At 40.3% G+C, this 23,752-nt stretch overlaps 2 protein-coding genes across 2 annotated transcripts in view; one reads left to right on the top strand and one right to left on the bottom strand.

Annotated features, from left to right (window-relative positions):
• The window catches only part of itpka (inositol-trisphosphate 3-kinase A), a 14,528-nt gene extending 11,046 nt beyond the window's left edge, over positions 1 to 3,482 (bottom strand). Inside the window, exon 1 of the mRNA XM_037694510.1 lies at positions 2,893 to 3,482. Coding sequence (XP_037550438.1) covers positions 2,893 to 3,258 — 366 coding nt within the window. The 5' untranslated portion in view covers positions 3,259 to 3,482. The remainder of the gene's footprint in view (positions 1 to 2,892) is intronic.
• Positions 3,483 to 10,350: 6,868 nt separating this feature from the next.
• On the top strand, positions 10,351 to 18,552 carry ivd (isovaleryl-CoA dehydrogenase). The gene is made up of 12 exons (XM_037695418.1): positions 10,351 to 10,603; positions 11,796 to 11,885; positions 11,982 to 12,033; positions 12,136 to 12,305; positions 12,398 to 12,491; positions 13,316 to 13,446; positions 13,554 to 13,650; positions 13,746 to 13,839; positions 14,052 to 14,133; positions 14,227 to 14,331; positions 15,373 to 15,445; positions 17,836 to 18,552. Exons 1-12 carry the CDS (start codon positions 10,472 to 10,474, stop codon positions 17,967 to 17,969), a joined length of 1,254 nt encoding a protein of 417 aa, XP_037551346.1. The 5' UTR covers positions 10,351 to 10,471; the 3' UTR covers positions 17,970 to 18,552.
• The last annotated feature ends 5,200 nt before the right edge of the window (positions 18,553 to 23,752 follow it).

Below are 23,752 nucleotides of genomic sequence, written 5' to 3'. Positions count from 1 at the left end.
TCAGATTATAAAGTGCATCGGATGATAAAGCGCATCGGATTATAAAGTGAGTCCGATTATACGTGCATCAGATTATAAAGTGCATCAAATTTAAGGTGCATCAGATTATAAAGCACATCAGATTATAAAGTGCATCAAATTAAAAGGTGCAGCAGATTATAAGAGGCATCAGATTATAAGGTGCATTAAGCGAAACAAAACAGTCAGATAAGTCAAACTTTACTCAACTCGTTCACAGTAACTCTCAGCATTGTTCAGTTGTAACACATAAAATCAGTTCGAGGTCAGTAAGCACAACCAGAATTAATTCATAAACCTCACCGGATTATAAGGCTCACTGTTGATTTTTGAGGAAATTGAAGAATTTTAAGTGCACTTTATAATCTAAAAAATACGGTAATATAACAACTTTAGATGAAATATATAGGTGAACAGATGTGGCTCACTATTTGGCAAGTAACTGGTCGGTTTTGTGTCTCTGTCACCCTTAATTAACGCATAATGAACTATTATTAATGATTTATAAAGTGTTTATAGAGGTAGAGGAATCAATAACATGTCTATAAACTATTTATTAGTCATCTATAAGGGGAGTAAAGTGGTACTGATGTTTGTTTCCTGGTAGATTTTTGTTTTTCCCCTCCTCTCTTTTATCTCCTGCTCTGTCAGGCGCACCTTTACTTTGAAACTCAAGGCCTGCTGTGACTCAACAAGGCCCAACTGAACCGAGTCGTCCGTAGCAACCGTGCAAAAACACGAGCGAGCTGGACCAAACTTTCAGGCTGTGCAGTCTGACGGTGACGACTGAGGCTCGGTGTGTGGAGGAGTCCTGTCGTATCTGAGCGTAGAAGCGCCGGAACATTCCAGGATGAGTCTTCTCATAACAAAGAGCCAGTTTTTCTGCGTGCCTGTGCACTTTCAATCTGTTCTCGTCACTTCAGACCTCTTTAATCTGAGCTCCATCCGCATCACAGCTCCTCTGTGTCAGTGTGGACGCAGAAACGAGCGAGTGCAGACTCAGACTTTTCTTTGACTTCCTCAAGTGCTTAGTTAAAGGTCAAAGGCCAAGACTAAATTTGGATGTGAAACACAAAAAAAATAAAACAAACTTTAATATATTTCGAACATATTATTACACAATGTCAGCAGGCGTTGTGCTCTCTGTGAGTCGCAGTGTGGGTTTTTAATTTTCCAGCGGCTGTTTTCACATGACCACACCATTTTTGTTCCACTTGAAAGAGCCGAAGGAAAAAAGAAAAACAGCCACGAGATTTTTAGCTGTTTAACAGCATCACAGAGAGACTTTATTAGCTGGACAACTTCCACTTCATAAAGGCGAGAAGCCGCTTGTGTGTTCGCTTGTTTGTCTGTTAGCAAAAAATCTCATCAACCATTGGACTGATTTTAACAAAACTCTTAGGAAGTAATCAATCAGTAAACAGCTAGAGATCTTTAACTTTTGGAGTCAATCCCATTCAAGATGGCCGCTACAGCTAATCGATATGACCAAACATACAAATGGCTGTACCTCAGTGAATTTTACAGATATTGAGCCAAAGTTTGCTTAGGTTGTAGCTGAGCTTTATCCCCAACACATACTTTGAGCAAAACACATTGCGCAGTAAATTTACTTAAAACTTTGACGTTAACTGTTGGCATCAACCCCGTCCATCTGTTAGCAAAATATCTCACGAACCACCGCACAGTTTTTATTGAAACTCTCAGAAGGTAATCCCTGGAGTGACAAAATACAACTGATTAACTTTAGGAGTCAACCCAACTCAAGATGGCCACCACAGCTAATTGCTATTACCCAACACAAAAAATGGCCATAGCTCGGTCACGTTTACAAGTATTGAGCTAAAATTTGTTGTGTTCGTAGCTGAGAGTTGTTCGTGTAAAGAAAAGTGGAGCTACAGAATTTCTGTGGAGCAGCTATAGAGAAGTGGTCACACCGTAAAACGCACACATTCGCCGTGTGTCAGTCTAACGTGGGGACACAAGAAGCAGATTATGCACAGGTGACTCACTGTGGTCACACTCTACTTCCCCACAGCTCACACAAACAGAGAGGACACCCGACAGCTACAAACGCATTAATTAGGCTGTGCAGAATCTGCATTAATTATCAGACTGTGGGCAGTTTGAATGCACCTGAACGCCCCTTCAGCACGACATAAACATCCATCAGCCGAGAATGTCAAAGGCAAACATGTTTCCACCCAAAGTGTCAATTCAGCCAAAGGCCTTTTATTATCATGTGAGCCAAGGGAGGGAAGAATGCGGTTCTGTTGGACTCTTTAAAACGGAGACACTTAATGATTCATTGCAAGAACAAGAAGAAACACTGGATGTTTTTTTCCTCAGCAAGGTGTTCCTTGAAGGTAAAGGGACACCATGTTCCCTCGAAGATATAAATCAAGTAAACAAACGGAGTCATAAGCCGTCGACTCTAATAAATCAGCACAATTAGCTGTCAGCTGCTGCTTTGTGCTGGTTTGAGTTCCCATAATGACGCAAGGGGCTCCAGTAAAACCCAGCAAGCTTTCCAAGGTGGAGTTCTGGTTCTTGTCCAGTTCAGGATCAGAGTTGAGACATCTGTGACAGCAACATCTTCCAGGGCTCACATCATCCCAACATACCTTCTTCTGACGTGTGGGAACGAGTAATTTCTCATGAGAGCCACTTACTGGGAGTGTTTATGGTGCTCAAAGACCAACGGAACAATTTAAGGAAAAATCTGCGAATCGCGTCAGATTATCAGATTACAATGGCCTTCAATCTGAGGAAACTCTTAGCTGGATGATGTTTATGGGATACTGATGCAGATTCCTGATTACAGTGTAATAGATGACTTACAGAGGAGGCTCGGGTGGGGTCAGGGTAGCTCACCTCTCCAGTGTCCACCAGGTGCTCCAAGGTGATGATGCCTTTACTTTTGCTCTCGTTGTCACTCAGCAAGTCATCCTCAGACTCCACGGCTGAGGAGCCCGTGGAGGAGATGGAGGAGGTGGACAGCTGCCTGCGGAGGGCACAGTCCATGGCACGATCAGCTGGCTCATCCAGCTGGATCTCAGTGGAGGAGCCGCCCCCCTCCGGGGTACTGATGGTGACCTGGGGTATAGGGGGCGCGTGCATCACGGGCTCATCGCAGATTGAGGGGGACTTCCCGCCTGTTCTTCGATCCGAACGAGCCCGATCGTTGAGTCCAGAGAGCCCCAAGTCCTTGGAGGACCTTCTTCTGCACTCTTTGGGCATCAGGGCTCCGAGGCGCGCGCGACGGGAGAGCCGAGTCGCGTCAGCCTCCAAATCTGGTCATTTCACTTCCAAAGAGTCCAAAAAGCTGCCGGGGGTGGGGGGTCCTCCTGATCCTGTGCGCCTCAGGACGTCTGTTGGAGCTTTGAGAAGCCTCCTGCAGGCTGTGACTGTCTGGGAGGGGAACCCCTGCTCAGTGGCGTGGCGTGCGCTCCTACGCGGTTTTTACACACGACACGAAGGCTCGGTGTTTCTCATCTTCCGCATTTTCCTCTCTCTCTCTCTCTTGCTCTCTTGCTCTCTTGCTCTCTCTCTCTCTCTCTGGCTTCCTGACTAAACATTTTAAACCAGCTGATGAGTCAAAGTTAAAAAGCTGCAGACGTTCTTCTGCTTTACTTATGAAAAAAAAAAAAAAAAAAACACACCAGACTTTTAACTTTAATAGACACAATAAACACTGAAAAAACGGATTTATTCTCATGACTTCTTGTTCACTTTAAACAGGACAAATTATTAAATATTAGCGTAGTATTTTTCATTAATCCATTCGCTCTTTATTTATACAGGTTAGTCTCATTGAGTCATGAGGACTCATTTGCAAAGCTGTTTTAAACTAAACAAAAAACATAAATACAACAATAAACATTCATATGAAAGCATATAAAATGAAAAGTATATAAAAGAATTGATATATTAAAAAATAACATGCTACATAAAACAGTGTAAGATACTTAAAACAGGAACATGTCTGCACTGGGTTTTGCCTTGAAATCCCTTAGAAAGGTCTAAGTCGAGAGATCTTCTTTGGAAGGTGTTCCAGGTAACAGGAGCAGAGTAAGAGAAGGACGTTTTGCCAAGTTCAGTCCGCACTGCTGGGATACTGCAGGTAATTAGCGCACGCTGTAGCTGCACTGACGACGTGACATATATATGAAGGCAGCAAACCAAGTAGTGACTTAAAGATGAAAATGTACCAGTGTGATGATGACCATAGCTGACCAGTGAATACAGGGTGCAGTTGGTATAGCCGGTTATGTATCTTAGCGCATCGTGATAGACAGCATCCAACATCTGCAAGGAGCATTCATGTAAATAATGTCACAATGAATGGAAGGAAAGAAGCAGTTACAAGGCGTTTCCTAGCATTCCCAGTTAGACTGGATATATTTCTGAAAAAGAAACATAGATTTACTTCAAATTTCTTTACCAAGTTTTCAACATCAGGCTTAAAAGAGAGATGTGCATCAATCACAGTTCCCAAGTATTTGTAAGAATCAAACTTACAAACTCAATAGGAACAACATTCGTGGATAAGATAGAAGGAAAGCCGGGTACCAACTTCCTGTTTGAAAACAACATCCCTTTGGTTTTATCAGCATTTAGCACCAGTTTGAGACGGAGCAAATCAGACTGGATGATGTTGAATACAGACTGTAAAAGTTGGAACACGATAGCAACTGTTTTAGCTTGATAATAAACAACTGTGTTGTTGGCATAGAAGTGTAAGGACGCATCAGGAATGATCAGCTATACATTAGTTATGTAGATTGTGAAGAGGGTGGGACCTAAGACTGAGCCTTGTGGTGCACCATTATTGACAGGTAAATAGCTGGAAGAAGTACCATTATGTTGAACACATTAGAGTAAGTCAATAGACATTTAAAAAGCAAAACAGCATCTGTTAAATACTTTGAACCAAAGATGTCACGGTCCGGCCGAGTGGGGATGTAGAACCAATGTGCAGGAGGACCGGGTCCTGGCAGGGAAGGGCTGGACCTACATTCAGGAGGTACAGTATTGCTGAAATAAAAAAAAGACAAATTTCTGTGAAAGTGTCAAATTTTGACCAACCAAGAAGGTTCTTTTTCCAAATCAAATGTGAGGAAACAAAAGATTAATATGTCAAATATTCTTCATCTAAAAGTAGAGAAAAGTCTTAATAAAACTAAAACATTTACCTTTCTGTGGCAATACAGTGTGAATGCAAAGTGCGGAACAAGAGGCTGAAACTAATCAGTGAAAGCTAAAATGGCCGAACATTTAGCTAATAGATGAAAAGAATAAAACATTAGCTAAAAGCTCAAAAAAAAAATACAGAAAGCTGACTAAAAAGTATCAAAAGATCTAACATTTAAAAATAGCAAATCCTAGCTGAAATTGTTGTTCCCTTCAGCTGTATAGCAAGTGAACTTCATACGAAAGACTTAGCTGTCAGATGCTCCTGTTGATCCAGTCTAGGCTCGAACCTGCAACCTCAGGATTACAAGACCACAGCACTGACCACAAAGCTACCACAGCTCCAACAAAATGCAGGCTAGTAGCAAAATCAGTTAAAAGCTAATGTAGTAAAAGAGTAAATTGTGTCAAAAGGTTAAAATTTTAATCCAGTTCAGTTCATTTAAAAAGCACCAAGTCACAACAGAAGTCATCGCAGGGCATTGTACAGAAACATTCGAGTTCAAGTTCAAGTCAATTTTATCGTCATTTGCATCACATGTGGTACATGAGGTGGAACGAAATTACGTACACAGGGTCCCAGTTAAACCCAACAATAGCTAAAATATAAAGTATAAAAAGAAACAGTACATGAGGAACTAAGATATATGCTGAATGAACACCAAACGGTACGCTAAAATATCTAAGATATACGATAAACACTAATAATGGAAAACAATACGGCGTAACAACAGCAGCTTGAACATGAGTCTGTGGTGAGCAGATGGGTATGAATGAATAGAGCAAATAAAGAACTGTGTAAGTAAGTGATTTAACATTTGTAGCATTTAATATTTGTAAGTAAACAACCAAGTAAGATAATCAGATCACATACAAAAAAGCCAATCAATTTTTAACATGTGTCGTGTTTCTCACTTAAAGAACTGGTCCAGATGACAAGATTTAACCTTTTTTATTGCAATCAATAAAAGTTATGTATCTAAGGAAGCCTACAAGTTGTGTTGAATCTTCACTTCGTCACAATCTCCCTTCCTGAGCTCGCACAAAGGCAACAGTGGAAAAGAAAAACCGGAGGTTATGGATATAACCAGTGTTCCCTGCGGGAGGGAAACGAGGTACAACACATGAGTATTGGGACTGTGCCCTCGAGACCAACCTGAAGAAGTTTCTTTCAACACAACTGTCAAGGCCAATGAGACTGCTGTATACAGAGAAGCCCCAACCCCCAGGCTATAAATATGCAACATGGTCTAATGCACTTCACTGAGCTACTGAGCTTCGAGGGGCTGACTTGTGTTGTACCTTGTTTCTCTTCCTCGGGGAACATTGGTTGTACATTATTGGCCAACATTGTTCTGATCAAGAAGGCCCACCAGCATCTCTACTTCCACAGGAAGCTGAAGACATCTGGACTTAGGAGCTCTGTCCTGAGGAACTTCTATGGCTGTGTGGTGGAGAGCGTTCTCTGCAAGTGCATCACCTTGTGGCACGGCAGCTGCACTGCTGCTGAGAGGATGGCTCTGCAGAGGCTGGTTAAGGCTGCATAGAAGACTGGGGAGCAGCCTTCCCACCACCTCGGACCTCTACACTTCACGATGCAGGGGGAGGGCGCTCCGCATCATGAAGGACTCCACTCATCCTGCACACAGTTTGCTCCAGCCCCTCCCCTCAAGCAGGCTGCTGAGGAGCATTCAGAGCAAGACCACCAGGCTCAGAAACAGTTTCTTATTTATACTCTTGTGTATTTATTTTGGTTAATTGTTAAGCTTCTTGATCTGGGACCTGAGTTCGAATTTTGCACCATAAACATGCAAATGTGAGCTGGTATGACAATTTTTTTTTAAATCATTGAATCCTTAATAACTTCCTCTTCTACTCTTCTTCTTTCAGCTGCTCCCTTCCTCAGGGGTCACCACAGCGAACTAACTCGCACAAACACTTGCCAATTGTTTTTTTACACCTGATGCCCTTCGTGACACAACCACAGATTAGCACATGTCGAGCAAAGAACTGTCCCTTGGATGTGTTTACTTAATGGAAGCATATACAGTATAAAGTAAAGCGTATTAGTCCAAGCACTGAGCCCTGAGGAACTCCATGACTTTGGAGTATGTAGTGCATTCATTATTTACATTTACAAACTGGAATCTATCAAAGAAATATGATTTAAACCATTTTAGAGCTCTTCCTGTAATCCCAATATCAAATTCAAGTCTCTGTAGTAGAATATTATGATGAACTGTATCAAATGCAGCACTGAGGTCTAACAGGACCAGTGTAGACACCAGTCCATTGTCAGTGGCCATGAGAATATCATGAGTAACTTTCACCAGTGCAGATTCAGTGCTGTGATGAGCTCTAAACCCTGACTGAAACTCTTCAAACAGATTCTTTCTGACCAGATAGAAAGTTAAAAGTTGCATATTTGCAGCTAAAAGTACCAAAAAGTTAACTAAAATCAAAAAGTTTCATACATATGCTGAAGCAGATTTCAAAGGGAGCGATGCTTTTTTTTATGTAGGACTTTGTGGGATAATTAATTTCTATGGGGGAACATTTTGTAAATAAAGTTAAATATTTTGAAAAGTATAAAAGCTGCAATAACTAAAAGTGCGACCACATATCTTCTGAAAGAGCTGAATGTTTTAATATATGAACGGCTAAAAAAAGTGCAAAGTGTGAAGAAGTAGTTAAATTGCAAACAACATATGGAAAGAAACAGGAAAATAATACTACTGTGAATGCTGACTCAGCAGAGAAGAAAATGCATGTGTGCAAACAAAAGGCCTTTATTGTGTGCTAAATACTTTATTTAATGTGTAAAAAGTTTTACTTCGTACAAAGTTTACTTCATGATCACATGATTTCCTTCCTGTAACAATAAAAAATAGTGTTTTTATAAATCACATAACATTGTTGGATCTAAGCAGAGTAACATGGTTGAAATCACCGAGTGAAGCTCTTCATGATGTTTACATGTGGAAATAAGTGGAACAGACTAAAACTGTTTTATGATTTAGTTTATACAGTAAATTGTCTTTTGTGTGTAGTTTTAGTTTTAAATGTCACACACACATAACAAAGATGGACGCCTTGTTCTGAGACTTTTTGTCTCACCTGAGAAATGTTTCTTTCATTTACAGAAACAGTAAACTAACAAATCGCCTAAGAACATGCAATTTTATATCAAGTGGCATCATATTATTGGTGATATAAAAAAAAAAAAGTTTGGGGAACAACTTAGACGGCAGGAAACAGGATGAAAACGGAGGACTGAAAACTGATCCAATAGTGACATTTTTTAAACGTAAATGGGAAATATTTTGGGTATTGTATTTTTATTACTATTTTCAGTGTATGTTAATAAACTAACACAAAATGCTGAGATAATAAAAAATACAATTAAGTAAAAATAATACAGTAACATGTAAAAAAAATAAAGAACTTAAAGATAAAATTAAAAGTATACTGAATTTTCTCTAATTTTTGCTTTGGTTATTTCATTGGGAAAAGTATTTGATGTTCACAATAACATCATTTGTCTGTGCTTTTATGATTTCTCTGTTGTGCCATCATACAAAGAGCAGGATATCCTGCCAAAACAAAAGTGCATGAGACATATTTGGGACAAAGTGAGATTATTTTAGGGTGTTTCAACCAGCTGGCAATCTCCCTGTAGATCTTCTGGTGCCTCTAACTCCACGGGGTCTGCGACCAGATGTTCTGGTTCTGTTCTGATCTTTATAAAAGCTATAGGTCATATGTTCAGGCTTCAAACCAAAGGTTAACCTTTCTCTTTTAGATGCCAATTATGAGAGTTAATACTTTATAAGTCCAGAGTTAACATCTCTCTGGTTTCAGTGATTGACGCCTGAGCTACATTTGAAAAATCAGCTTTACTTTATGAAAGACTGATGACGTGGCAGACTTTTCTTTTTTTGTGAAAGAAGGAGGGTAAGGAAGGTATAATGAGATATATTAAGCTCAAGCTGATAAAAATACATTGGGAAAGTTCAAATAAATATCAAAGTCAAAGTTTCTTTATTTGTCATTCGCGCCACATGTGGTACATGTGGTGGAAGGAAACTGTGTACACCAGGTCCCAGTTACATCCAACAAAAGTATAAAATGTAAAAGAAAAACAGTAATAAGATCTAAGATGTGAACTAATAAATACGCTAAACTAATATGCTAAGCACTAGTGGTACAAAAACAATACGCCGGACAACAGCAGCACGAACATGGGTTTGTGTGAGCAGATGAGTATGAATGAACACAGCAGCGTGAAATAAATCAGCAGCATAAGATCAGCAGCATGGATAGTCAGCAGCACATATCATCAAGTGGCATTACAGTGATTTTTTTAGGGACAATCCTGGTTAGGGATTCATGAGTCTAACAACTTCAGGGTAGAAGCTGTTCCTCAGTCTAGTGGTTCTACACTTAATGCTCCTCAACCTCCTGCCTGAAGGGAGTGGGGCAAAAAGTGTGAGTGCTGGGTGAGTGGGGTCCTTCATGATGCAGGTGGCCCTCTTCCTGCATCTGGAGGTGTAGATGTTTGTGATGGTGGAGGCTGACTCCAGCAGTCTTCTGTGCAGCCTTCACCACTCTCTGCAAATATACTTAAATGCAGTGAAACTGTATTTTACCTAACATGACACAAAGAGGTAGTCTACACATGTCCTGAAAACAATTTAAAAAAACATGTTCTTTAAATCATGCTCTCTTGTGTCATCTTGATTTCACCAAATTTGTGTTTGTAAAGAGAATTTCTCACCAATATATTTTATTTTCAGTTCACCAATTGGTAATATATTTACATTGGATTTTACATGTACATGAGCTGTGCAACTCATTTATGCCCTTCATTTTTTACCGTCTTCATCAGAGCCCCGCTTATAGTTTCTTCTTTGTCACAAATGCTGGTGTGCACACTCAATATAGCAATTTTCTTTCTGTAGAGATTTTTTTTTAAATTCAAAATTAAAACAAAAACACAAAAAGAACCAAGGACTGACGTACATATCAGTTATCAAACTGTTTTTATTGTGAATACAATGTAAACTTGTTTTACAGTTATGTCCACGTGGCGGCGCTGTTGCTAATAAACTTGTTTAGTACAGCTGAAACATAGAAGAAGAGTGGATGACGTTTGCGTGGGACTCTGAAAACCAGTCAGAGTGGCACCTCTTACTTTTCCACTGACAAGAAACAACCCCAGTCCTCCAACTTTAATCTTCATTTATCACCTTTGAGCACCATGTTTGCCGTCAGAAACGCTCTCCGCCTGAGCTCCAGGTTGTCCATCCCCGCCGTGGCGAGGAGAGGATGCGCCGGAGCTGCGGTCCCGGTGGACGACGTGGTGAACGGACTCACAGAGGAGCAGATACAGGTCAGCTAGCCAGGTGCTGCTAGCTAAACAAGGCTCACTTGACGGGTTTGAGCGTAGAAAAGCTCTTTAAAAGAGCAAAAAAACTCACGTAAAGACAAGTCTAGTCCAGTAATTAAGTGTTTTGTACGTACGGATTCCTCCGTACGTGATGACGTTTTATTAGCTCATAGTTAGCCAAAGAGCTACCAATGATAAATGCTGTTAAAGGTTAAATTGTTGCATAAGTTAAGGCTACTAACATTTGCAACAACTAGTTACTTTACATAAGTACATGTCAGATTAAATTTGTTTTATTATGATGGAAAACTTGTGCAAAAAGATACACTGTGTGTTGTTTAAAACTCAAACAAAAGCAGGTAAAGTGAAGCAGACAGGAGTTCATACCAAGTGTTTGATTGGACAGATGAGTTGACGCCTTTATTAAGTTATTAATAGTTGTGACTGGTGTGGGTTGTGAGCTATCAAAGTGCACACTTTTCATCTGGGTTGACTCACAAACACAAGCATGATCTTAAAATCTTGACTCACTGAGGACATTTTGCTGGAGTTTGGGTTATTTTATAATCTTTCTTGTAGGAAGTATTTATATTCTGAGGATGCCCACTGTTAGGGTACAGTCTTATTTGATGACTGTACACAGAGTCCTACAAAGTTTTTGTCATTTGTATGACTATGACTGCGTTTCACTTCCTTTCAGTGAAATGCATTTGTTTTTTTAAGGTTAAACTCTTCTCTAGGAATCATCCAGGCATAGCACGTCTACAAAACTCAAGGGATGAAACCTACAAATAAACAGTTTAACAATTTGTCGTTTCCAACTTGTCACAAAAACACCACTGGTTTCAGTTTCTTTAGCTGGATCTGTAAAGCCCAGTGGTCATAACATGGTTTGAAACATGTATTTTAAAACAAACAAGGTGATTCCCAACGAGCTGAAAACGTTGTATTTAGTAGATGATCAGCTATTAAATGTGATGCGATTGTTTAAGGAGTCTAATTTTGGACCTCATGATGTGATATTAAAGTCTTATGAAATACAGAAAATTGAGCTTTTTACTGTGACTTTCTTTTTTATTGTTATAAGTCTGAAACATGCAGCAGATAGATTAAGATTAAAATTATGTGTCCTATGACCTAATCTGTAAAGAAATGCACCAGAACAGATTCTAATCAACTGTTTTCTTTTGCACAGCTCAGGCAGATGGTCCGTAAATTCTGCGTGGAAAAACTTGGACCGTATGCCGATGACATTGACAAGAACAACGAGTTTCCAGGACTGCGGGTGAGTGGAAACGCGCCGCTAAATGAGTACCTAAAATCCCACAGTCAGTGACACAGATCATTAAAGACGTGGTTCTATTTTTTATTTATTTTACAGGATTATTGGAAAGCAATGGGAGAGCTGGGACTGCTGGGCATCACTGCTCCAGGTATGAATGCTGGTATTTTAAAATGTGGATGGATGTTTATATGATAAGAATTTAATGGAATGTATAGCGGACCTGAACACACATTATTAATATTCATCGCAGTGGAAGACGGAGGCACGGGGTTGGGCTACATGGAACATATCATTGTGATGGAGGAAATGTCACGGGTGTCAGCCGCCATCGCTCTCAGTTATGGCGCCCACTCGAATCTTTGTGTCAACCAGCTGGTGCGTCACGCCAATCCCAAACAGAAGGAGAAGTACATGCCAAAGGTCAGAGCCCAACATTTCTCTGCTCTGTGCGGTTTGAAAGTAAAACATGGATTTGATTGTTTTACTAACGATTATTCTTGGTCTTCCCTCAGTTATTGACAGGAGAGCATGTCGGCGCGCTGGCCATGAGTGAACCTAATGCTGGTTCTGATGTCGTCTCCATGAGACTCAGAGCTACTAAGAAAGGTAGAACACAATCAGAGGATACAGGACTGAACGGGGCTGCTTTCTTTAAATGTCTGCTATTTCAGGTTTGCAGCAAATCATCTAGTTTGTCTTAAATTAATGAGGTCAAGGACTTTTTTGTGTTTCTGTTTAGGATGACTCCATTGTATGTGGCATCATTTCACTGATGAGCTGTTCGACCTGATAAGGAAACGGTTTAATCAGTAAAGTGCAGCCATTATTATTATTATTTTTTACTTTAACTGTTTTCTCTCTGTTTATAGTGTAACTCTTAGTAAGACTTAAGTTTTTGCATCTTATTATGTATTTAAATGTGAATTTCTTGTACATTTTGTGGGTTCTTTGCAGTATTTAACAGCATAATACTCTTTAGATTGGTGCTTTCAAAGATTTTTTTTTTTTTTTTGCTTTGTTCTGTAATGTCATTTTAATAACTCTGAATATTTAACAATGAACATGAGCCAGAAACGCTGGGGAAAAGTAGCCCAAACCATCAAAATCACCCCAAACCAGTCAAAACTCTGAACACCGCTAAATGCAAACATGAACCATTTGAAAGAAAAGGGATAACAAGACAGAATGCAGTTAAATTATAACTGCAGTCCAAGAAAAAAAAAGCATCATTTGTTTTAATTGGAAGACTTCACAGTATCAAATCAGAAAACCTGAAAGCTCCTCTGGATCTTACAGGAGATTAAATGGAGACATCTGAACTACTAATACTGTGAGAGGGATTATTCTTCTGTAAAATATATTTCTCTTACATTTTATCTTTATTTAAGCTCTGAGTTCTGCCTGTCTTAATGTTACCATTTTCTCCCTAGGTGACTACTATGTTCTAAATGGCAACAAGTTCTGGATCACCAACGGGCCGGATGCTGATGTCCTGATCGTTTATGCGAAGACAGATCCCGAGTCGCATCAAAAAGGGATCACTGCGTTTATTGTTGAAAAGGTAAATCCACCTGACTCCACCTTGAGATAAATCCTCCTCTGATTGTCGAATCAATATGAAACAAAAAGTTTTTAAAAATTGTAGCATTAAAATGTTTATTTCTTTAGGGTATGCCGGGGTTCTCCACAGCTCAGAAACTCGATAAACTCGGCATGAGAGGATCCAACACCTCGGAGCTCATCTTTGAGGACTGCAAGATTCCTGGTAAGAGACAAGAATTCACGATACCGAAACGTTTTTGTACTCGTCGTCCAATTCTCGTAAGAACCGAAACTTTTCGTGACGCCCGTTTGTTCCAGAGAAGAACGTGTTGGGTTCTCTGAACAAAGGCGTGTACGTGATGATGAGCGGCTTGGATATGGAGAGGCTCGTGCTCGCTGCTGGACCTGTAGGGTAAGACGAGTCATTAAAATGGAGGCCAATGTCGTGCATGATTACAAATCCCCATTAAATGAAGAGGTTGGGTCACAAATTTAATCAAGGTGTGAACTCAAAGCAGCTTCTCCATGTTTTGATTTAAAAATAAATGTTTTGCCATTTATGTATAGTTTTTAAATCCACCTGAAATAGTTGTGACCAACATGATTGTAAATCTTGTTTTTCAGCATCATGCAGGCAGTTTTGGATGCTGCTATTCCTTACCTGCATGTTAGAGAGGCCTTTGGACAGAAGATTGGACACTTTCAGGTTAGACTGTCAAAACTCACTTTTAAGTTTGAGAAATCAATATTAAGGATTGGTGGGTAAAGTGAACAGAATTTGATCGGATCTGTTTTGTAGCTGATGCAGGGGAAGATGGCCGACATGTACACCAGGCTGAGCTCCTGTCGGCAGTACCTTTACAACGTTGCCCGAGCTTGTGACAAAGGACACTCCAGCTCAAAGGTAGGACTGTTTCACTTCTGATCCTCGTCTTCTGTTTTAGCATCCAGCTTCCGTTCATCTAGTTTAATTCCTTTAGATTTAAAGGAAAAGAAAGTGTTAAAGATGCCAGGCATTTAAATTCCAGTCTTGGAGCTTTAAAGGCATCATACGGCGATGGAAGTAGTTTTTGTTTCTTGCCAAAAACACCACAAACTCTTTGTCGTGAGTTGGTTAAAGTTTTAAGACGTATTTTTGTTTCACTTTTTAAACTCTTAATACAAATTTTGGGCAATTCTTTCAGTTAAAGTCTTTGAAGTTGAGGCTCCTGCACTGTGTTGTTTTATTTTATGCAGGGCCGGCCCAAGCCTCCATGGGGCCCTAAGTGAAATTTGGTTTGGAGCCCTCTATTTCTGCTAATAATGTGGATTATTGCAATCAACAGTCAGATCAGATTATTCAACCACCTAACATAAACTCATTGCAACTCTGACAGCCCTGTTTACATTATCTTATAGGTTAGATCATCTAGTGGTACTAAAAGTAACTAAAGAAAAAAACACCAGTACGCTATTTTACAGCAAAAGTGTCATCTGGTTCATTATCTTTGGTTCCAAAGAACTGCAGCAGTAAAGTTCAAAATAATTTGTAGAGCAAGAGCAACAACAAACAACAGATAAAATAACTTAGACGCATAAAAATAAATTAAATTGTGCAAAAACAGACGAAATAAAATGTATCAAGGAAATACTTAAATAATGTAAATGAACCTGTATAAATAAAGGTTGATTGATGAACAATTACTTGAAACCACGTAAATGGTTTAAAAAAAAGAAGAGAATTTTAAAGCTGAATAATTAGTTCTTAAAACTTTGTAAATGTATACAACAATTTGCAAAAACTGAACTTAAAATATTAAATAGAATCATATAGAAATCATTATTTAAAAAAAAAAAAATCCACTTAGGGGGCCCTCTTGTGGCCCCGGGGTCCTAAGCAGCTGCTTAGTTTGCTTATGCCTTGGTGCCGGCCTTGATTTTATGTTATGGTCTTTTGTTTTTTCAGGACTGTGCCGGAGTGATCCTGTATTCTGCTGAGAATGCCACTCAGGTTGCTTTAGACGGTATTCAGTGTTTGGGTAAGTAAACGTTACACTGATGTGTTTTAGCTGATTATTTCAGTCATTAAAGGAGACTTGAACACTGCCTGGCTAAAAGTGTCCCAATACCTTTCTTTAGTTTTTTACTACAACAGCTGTGACAGTTGTAAATGTTTTAGAAAACATTCAAAGCATCACAACAGATGTGTTTTGTTTTCACACATAACAGTCTCAAAGGTACTCGGTGAAAACCATGAAACCAAAACGGTTCTCCTGAGCTATCAAACGGTGCAGTTTAAATAGTTTCTCTGGTATTTTGATGAACATTTCTAAAATGCAGGTACGTATTCGATGTAAACAAAGCCCTTTCGACTGCATATTTCAAAATCTGAATGAAAAGAAGCACCAGTACCTCAAAATTGTCCCATTTCAGTGTTTCCCTTATCGTTATCCAACGAGGGCGCCCCACCCTCTCAACAGAACCGAGCGCCCTGCCAAGCTAGCAGCGCAATACAGTTCCACTAGCTAAGAAGCTACAGACGTAGACGTATGTGATAGTTGGTAGTTGTTCACAAGTTTAAAAACAAGTTTTTAATGTATGAACACCATAACTATCAATAATAGAAAAATATTGTGTGGATTTTTTTATTTTTATTATTTATTTAAACCTTTATTTTACCAGAAAAGAAATCCATTGAGATTATTAATCTCATTTACAAACCGGATTCCAAAAAAGATGGGACACTAAACAAATTGTGAAGAAAAACTGAATGCATTGATGTGGAGGTGCCAACATCTAATATTTTATTCATAATATAACATAGATGACAGATCAAAAGTTTAATCTGAGTAAATGTAACGTTTTAAAGGAAAAATATGTTGATTCAAAATTTCACAGTGTCAACAAATCCCAAAAAAGTTGGGACAAGTAGCAATAAGTGGCTGGAAAAAGGAAATTGAGCATATAACGAACAGCTGGAAGACCAATTAACACTAATTAGATCAATTGACAACATGATTGGGTATAAAAAGAGCTTCTCAGAGTGTCAGTGTCTCTCAGAAGCCAAGATGGAAAGAGGATCACCAATTCCACCATTGTTGCGCAGAAAGATAGTGCAGCAATACCAGAATGGTGTTACCCAGCGTAAAATAGCAAAGACTTTTAAGTTATCATCATCAACCGTGCATAACATCATCAAAAGATTCAGAGAATCTGGAACAATCGCTGTGCGTAAGGGTCAAGGCCGTAAAACTCTACTGGATGCTCGTGATCTCCGGGCCCTTAAACGTCACTGCACCTCAAACAGGAATGCCACTGTCAAGAAAATAACAGAATGGGCTCAGGAATACTTCCAGAAAGCATTGTCAGTGAACACAATCCACTGTGCCATCCGCCGTTGCCAGCTGAAACTCTACAGTGCAAAGAGGAAGCCATTTCTAAGCAAGCTCCACAAGCAAGGGTCAAGGGTCATTTAAAATGGAGTGTGGCAAAATGGAAGACTGTTCTGTGGTCAGATGAGTCACGATTTGAAGTTCTTTATGGAACACTGGGACGCCATGTCATCCGGACCAGAGAGGACAAGGATAGCCCAAGTTGTTGTCAACGCTCCGTTCAGAAGCCTGCATCACTGATGGTATGGGGTTGCATGAGCGCTTGTGGCATGGGCAGCTTGCATGTCTGGAAAGGCACCATTAATGCAGAGAGCTATGTTCAGGTTCTAGAACAACATATGCTCCCATCTAGACGTCATCTCTTTCAGGGAAGACCCTGCATTTTTCAACACGATAATGCCAGACCACATTCTGCAGCAATCACAACATCATGGCTACGTAGGAGAAGGATCCGGGTACTGAAATGGCCAGACTGCAGTCCAGATCCTTCACCTATAGAGAACATTTGGCGCATCATAAAGAGGAAGGTGCGACAAAGAAGGCCCAAGACGATTGAACAGTTAGAGGCCTGTATTAGACATGAATGGGAGAGCATTCCTATTTCTAAACTTGAGACACTGGTCTCCTCTGTCCCCAGACGTCTGTTGAGTGTTGTAAGAAGAAGGGGGGACGCCACACAGTGGTCAAAATGGACTTGTCCCAACTTTTTTGGGATTTGTTGACGCCATGAAATTTGGAAACAACAGATTTTTCCCTTAAAATGATACATTCTCTCAGTTTAAACTTTTGATCTGTGATTTATGTTCTATTCTGAATAAAATATTAGATGTTGGCACATCCACATCATTGCATTCAGTTTTTATTCACAATTTGTTTAGTGTCCCAACTTTTTTGGAATCCGGTTTGTACAAGGAGGGTGCAAACAAGCCATTACAAATACAGCAACAGTCTTAATAATTAAAATTTTGTGTTTAGCATGTGAGTTGTTTTTTTTTGCTCAGTAGCTGTGACACCTGATCTGTGCTGCTCCCTAACAGGCGGGAATGGCTACGTGAATGACTATCCGATGGGGCGATTCCTTCGAGACGCAAAGCTGTATGAGATCGGAGCGGGCACGAGTGAAGTCCGCAGGATCATCATCGGACGAGCCTTCAACTCCATGTTCAAATAGAGACGACAGACAAGTTTCAATCCATAAAAACGAGGGATCTGTTGTGAATGAACAGTTTCCGTCACCCAGGACCTTACGGTTTGAGTTGCCGCTGCCGTTAAGATGATTTACTGCCATTTTAATCATTTATAATCTGCAATAAATCAAGAACTGACAGTGATGTTACAGCCTGACTGGCAGCAGACAAAGCTAAGAGCATTGAGATTTATTTGTTTGTTTTAGGTTAGCTGTAGTTTTATTTTCAGTCACTTAAATGATAATTACAATTAATGAGCCTGATCAGTGCTCAGGATGGTGGAGGTGAAACATTTCATTCAGAGCTCCACATCTGCTTTGAACAGTAGATTAAATGAGGCAAAAAGGCCAATTTATAAACTGAAGCTGCAGACTGAGCACACAAAGTCTGTGTTGCTTTGGTTCCATTCATCACATGTAAAATACAAAAAACTCATTATTTCAGTCTGATCGTCCCCTGTGAATTTATACGATTCAACTGTGGTTGTTTCTAAATTAAATACCTATTTCAGACCTCGATAAACAGTTTTCTTGATGCCAATTCAATCTGAAATTATCCAAAAGAAAAACAGCCGAAGTCCATGCAATAGAATATATTAAATATACAGAGAATAAATAACTTTTTAAAGTCAGTTAGTCCATAGAAATCCTCTGTAAATTGTCTTTTCTGTAAAGGACTTTGATTACTTGTATATCGTTATGAACATTCTGTATGACGTAGTTTGTTTGGAATAAATGCTTATACATTTTGTGTTGATTTCTTTTTTTATGACATGACTGCCTCACCATCATGTCTTTAAAGAGTTTATCATAAACTACTAAAGCAGATCCTATCAGCTTCACAGTAAAGACAAAAGTTTCATCCTGAATTGATGAAAACACTGTTTAATAACAGCCTGTATTTAAACTGGTTGAATTATGAGAAATGACCTTGATCATAATCTCCATGATGTAACTTGACTGTTTAATCCTCTTCATGCAGCATTAATGTCTAAACTACAAAGCAATGCAATAAGTGTCATAATTCTGCTTTAGTTTTCCTTCATGGGAAAACTAAAGCAGCAAAGACAAACCTGCATATATGTTTTAATGTTTTTAAAGCCATTAAGGACTAAAGAAGCTCATCATGCAGCATTTTTAATCTCAGTTTTTCTTACAAAGTGAACAGTTTGTTTTTCATCCATCCATTATCGTCCGCTTGACCCGAAATCGGATCGTTGGGACAGCAGCTTGAGCAGAGAGGCCCAGACATCTTTCTCCACAGCCAGCTCTTCTGGGAGGACTCCAAGGCGTTCCCAGGCCAACTGAGAGTCATGGTCTCTCCAGCATGTCTGGGTCTTCCTCAGGATCTCCCTAGGGAGGTGCCATGGGAGCATCCTTACCAGATGCCTGAACCACCTCAACTGGCTCCTCTCGATGTGGAGGAGCAGCGGTTCTACTCTGAGTCTCCCGGATAACTGAACTTTTCACCCTATCTCTAAGGGAGAGTCCAGCTACCCTGCGGAGGAAACTCATTTCAACTGTTTGTATCCACAATCTCATTCTTTCAGTCACTACCCCAGAGTTCATGACCATAGGTGAGAGTACGAACGTAGACTGACCGGTAAACAGAGCTTTGCCTTACAGCTCAGCTCTCTCGTCACCACAACAGACCAGCAAAGAATCTAATGATGCAGACTCTGCACCAATCCATCTGTCAGTCTCACTCTCCATTCTTCCCTCACTTGTGAACAAAACCCCGAGATACTTGAACTCCACTTGAAGCAGAACCTCGACCTGAAGAGAACAATCCATCCTTATCCAACTGAGGACCATGGCCTCAGATTTGGGGGTGCTGATTCTCATTCCAGCTGCTTCACACTCGTCTGCGAACCGTTCCAGTGAGAGCTGAAGATTACCAAGATGCCAACAGGACCACATCATCTGCAAAGAGCAGAGATGGAATTCTGAGGCCACCGAACGGGAATCCCTCTGCCCCCTGGCTGCACCGAGAAATTCTGTCCATAAAACCCAATGTTCGATCAGGTCATCTGGAAAGTTTTTTTTTTGTTGTTGTTGAGAGACGTCTTGAACCACTTTGGCTGTGACAGCTTGAGAAGAGTCAACGGGGGAGAGGACAGAACCCCAGAAACCATCTTATCACCATCAAACTGGTTGATCCACTGTGTACTGCTTAGTGGGAAAAACAATTTGTGACGTCTCAGACTGATGAAGCCCTTTGGATGGAGGGCGAAACGTCTCTCAACAACAACAAAAAAACTGTCCAGATAACCTGACTGAATATTGTTGGATTTTTTTTTTTACCTGGATGATGGAGCATGAACCTTGATGTGTGTCCATAAAAGTTATGAACAGAATCGGTGACAATGAGCAGCCCTGGCAGAGTCCAGCTCCCACCCTGAAGGGTCCGGCTTACTACTGGCAATGCAAACCCAACTTTTGCACCGCTTGTAAAGGGACCGAACAGCCTGTAACAACAGGCCCCCAATCCCATACTCATGGAGCACCCCCCACAGTGTACCTAGAGGAACACGATTGAAAGTCCTCTCCAAGTCTACAAAAAAAAAAAAAAAAAAACATAGACTGGATGGGCAAACTCCCATGACCCCTCAAGGACCATAGTGAGGGCAAAGAGCTGATCCAGTAAAAGGTTTGTAAACTCAATAATCCAGGTAGATAACCATACTATACCATTTTATTTATAGAGCACTTAAAACAGTGACAAGGCCAACCAATTTACTGTACAGACAGAAAAACAGGCAGCACACAAAGCAATATACAAAATGAAGTAAATAACAGCAAAAAGGGTTAAATCATGTCATCTGGACCAGTTTCTTTAAGTGAGAAACGTTTCGTCCCCCATCCGGAGGACTTCGTCAGTCTGAGGCATGCCAACCAGATCTGTCCCTGCGTTCTGCACGTGTTAAAAACCTACTTCTGAGATTCCACAGGAGGTTGGCTTGAAACACAGCAATGAAGGCTATGTATGGGACAAGTCTGGTTGGCAGGCCTCAGACTGACCAAGCCCTCCGAATGGGGGACGAAACATTTCTCACTTAAAAAAACTGGCCCAAGATGACACGATTTAAACTTTTTTGTTGTAGCTGATCCAGTGTTCCTTGGCCACGGAACCTGCATTGCTCCTCTTGGATCTGAGGTTCGACCAACGATTGGACTCGCTTCTCCAGCACCCCTGAATAGACCTTACTAGGAAGGCTAAGGAGAGTGACACCCCTGTAATTGGAGCACACCCTCCAGTCCCCCTTTTTGAAGAGGGGAACCACAGTCTGCCAATCCAGTGGCACTGCCCCTGATGTCCACACGATGTTGCAAAGACGTGTCAACCAAGACAGCCCCACAACATCCAGAGCCTTTAGGAAATCAGAGTGAATCTCATCCACCCCCGGAGCCCTGCCACCACGTAGCTTTTTAACTACCTCGCTGACCTCAGCCACGGCTACATGGATCAACCTTGAACATTTTGTTTTATTTACATAAATTAAGTAACATTTGAAAAGTTAGACCAATTTTGATGATTTGTGCTGAAATTCAGTCTTGATTTTAAAGACTATATTCAAATCCTGATCATTGAAATATTTCTTCTAAGCACAGATGCCTTTTCAAAGGGTTTGTCAGCATTGTGAATGTAAAAACATTGAATTAATCACCTGTTTTGCCAACAGTTAAACTAGCTACACAAGAATGTGTTTATCTGAATGTAATATTACATGATGTTGAAAATAGTATGAGATAGAGCTTTAGTAGAACACAATGCTTTTTTGTAGGACAACAGTTCCAGATCACATCTGTATTATTATTATTATTATTATTATTATTAGACCTTTATCTGTACAGGTTAGTTCGCATTGAGCCTCTAATACTCATTTACAAGAGAGACCTGTTACATACAATATACAGGAAGATGAGAAAAAAAGAACATGAGGATGGAGGAGGTAAAAAAAAAAAAAAAATCATGTCTCACTCCAGGTCCTGGCATGGACACAGTGTAAAAGATGAAAAAAAAGACCTCGCAACATAAAACAGCAACATACAATGACATCATAATACATAATACATTTATGCATAGAGGTCAACAAAGGCGGTGAGTTGTCCATAGACAGTCCAGAAAGTTCCAAAGTTCTGATAAGATGGTACAGGGTCTATCAGCGTCACAATTCTGATCAAGCCACAGATGTCCTCAGGAGAGGGTTTGGTCAGGCAGATCTTCTAGTTTAAATGTCCTCCAGGAGCAGTTTGAGATAAGTTGGCCTGTCCAAGGATAGCGGGGAGGCCAAATTCAGATAAACAACTGTTTTGGGCAGGCAGATTCTGATTTCTGTCTGCCTTCAGTTCTGCTGGCACACTCAATGGCGAATCCAAACAGCTGGATTTGTGGACATTCTGCCTGGTCCGTGCTCGTTAGCATTCTCCAAGGTGGAATCCTTCATACCGGCGCGTTCCAGGAGCTGCAAGTGGCCCATAGTTCTCAGAAATCGTGTCCAGCTTGCGGATGACCTTGTTAAAAATATGAGTCTGAGAGCCCAAGGCATGAAATAATCCTTCACATAAGGCTGGCAGCTTTACCATGGCTGAAACTGCTGCCGACGTCTTCCTAATTTGTTGGTATTCCAAAAAGCAGAAACCCTGTTATCATAAATCCAATAATGTACACATCGTCTACGTCCTCCACGGACAGCACAGATACATCATCTTCCACTGCCCCCAGGAATCCATGGCATACACAGCTGCATGTGTCCGTTTAGGACATGAGGGCTCTCCAGCACCCTGTCGTCTGGTGGAAAAATTGTATCAATTGCACTGAGAGAGCAGCTGACCTAATCCATGATCATTTTTGATTTGGAGGGTGTGTAAAGAGAGGCTCTGAGGAGGTTGACAGGACAAGAGAGCAAAGAGCAGGAGGGAGGGAGAGAGGGTGAGAGCGACCATCTTCATTGAAAGCAAAAGAGAGAATATGATGAATACAGCTGTTCACTTGTTGTGAAGTCTCATTTTAACACGGTCACCTTGAATTCTTTCATGATTCAAAAACAACAACTGGTTTGCTCTTAAAGGTACTTTTTCTGAAACAAAGGATTTTCTTTTGGTAATTCCTGCAGCTTCCTGTTCCTCATGTCAAACTTCTCTAATCCATCAGATGTTCAGAACGTGCCTCCTCCGATCATTCCATGTCGGGCTCATGTGACCGATTGATGGTCTGTTTGGACTTTGACTCTGCTCCTGTGTGTGTCGTACCCACGGCCTTCAGGGATGAAAGATTAACTCTATTCCCCGTTTGTCTTTTTATTTCTTAACCTGTGGAGATGGAAGAGCACAGTTTTTTCACATCAGATGATGAATAAGATCAACCGGTGTTCCTATTTCGGGCGTTGTTTCTGAAAAGATCGAGAAGGTGTGTCAACAAATACATGAGGCCTCGTTAAGCAGTGAACATAGAGCTTGTTGTTTCCAGGAAGAAAAAAAGCGGGGGGGGGGGGGGGGTACAGCAGCAGTTCAGACAATGATGGAACTATCCCTGAATAATACATGGGGACTCTGTTTCAGGCAGACTTTCCATTCGCTGGAAATAAATCAGGTGAAACGCTGGAACAAAATGATGCAAGATGCTTTTTCTTGTTGTGTTTTTACTACATGTATTTAAAATTACACAAAAATGCTGTATGTATTTTACAATTAAACATTTTAAACAAATATTTAGACATATGGAGGCAGTCACTTTAACTATAAACCAAAATTACCTTTAAATATCT

Source organism: Nematolebias whitei, chromosome 21, assembly GCF_014905685.2.
Source record: "Nematolebias whitei isolate Nwh7 chromosome 21, NemWhi1, whole genome shotgun sequence".
Classification (NCBI taxonomy): Eukaryota; Metazoa; Chordata; class Actinopteri; order Cyprinodontiformes; family Rivulidae; genus Nematolebias; species Nematolebias whitei.
The sequence above is the reverse complement of the archived record's forward strand: the minus strand, read 5'-3'. Positions and strand labels throughout refer to the sequence as shown.

What these genes read in the sequence shown, in the direction of transcription:
- ivd (XM_037695418.1), top strand. Translation starts at nt 10,472, where the DNA reads ATGTTTGCCGTCAGAAACGCTCTCCGCCTGAGCTCCAGGTTGTCCATC. An exon ending in CTGCGTTTATTGTTGAAAAG is followed by an intron (nt 13,447 to 13,553) that starts GTAAATCCACCT and finishes TTATTTCTTTAG; the next exon opens with GGTATGCCGGGGTTCTCCAC. An exon ending in TGAGGACTGCAAGATTCCTG is followed by an intron (nt 13,651 to 13,745) that starts GTAAGAGACAAG and finishes CGTTTGTTCCAG; the next exon opens with AGAAGAACGTGTTGGGTTCT.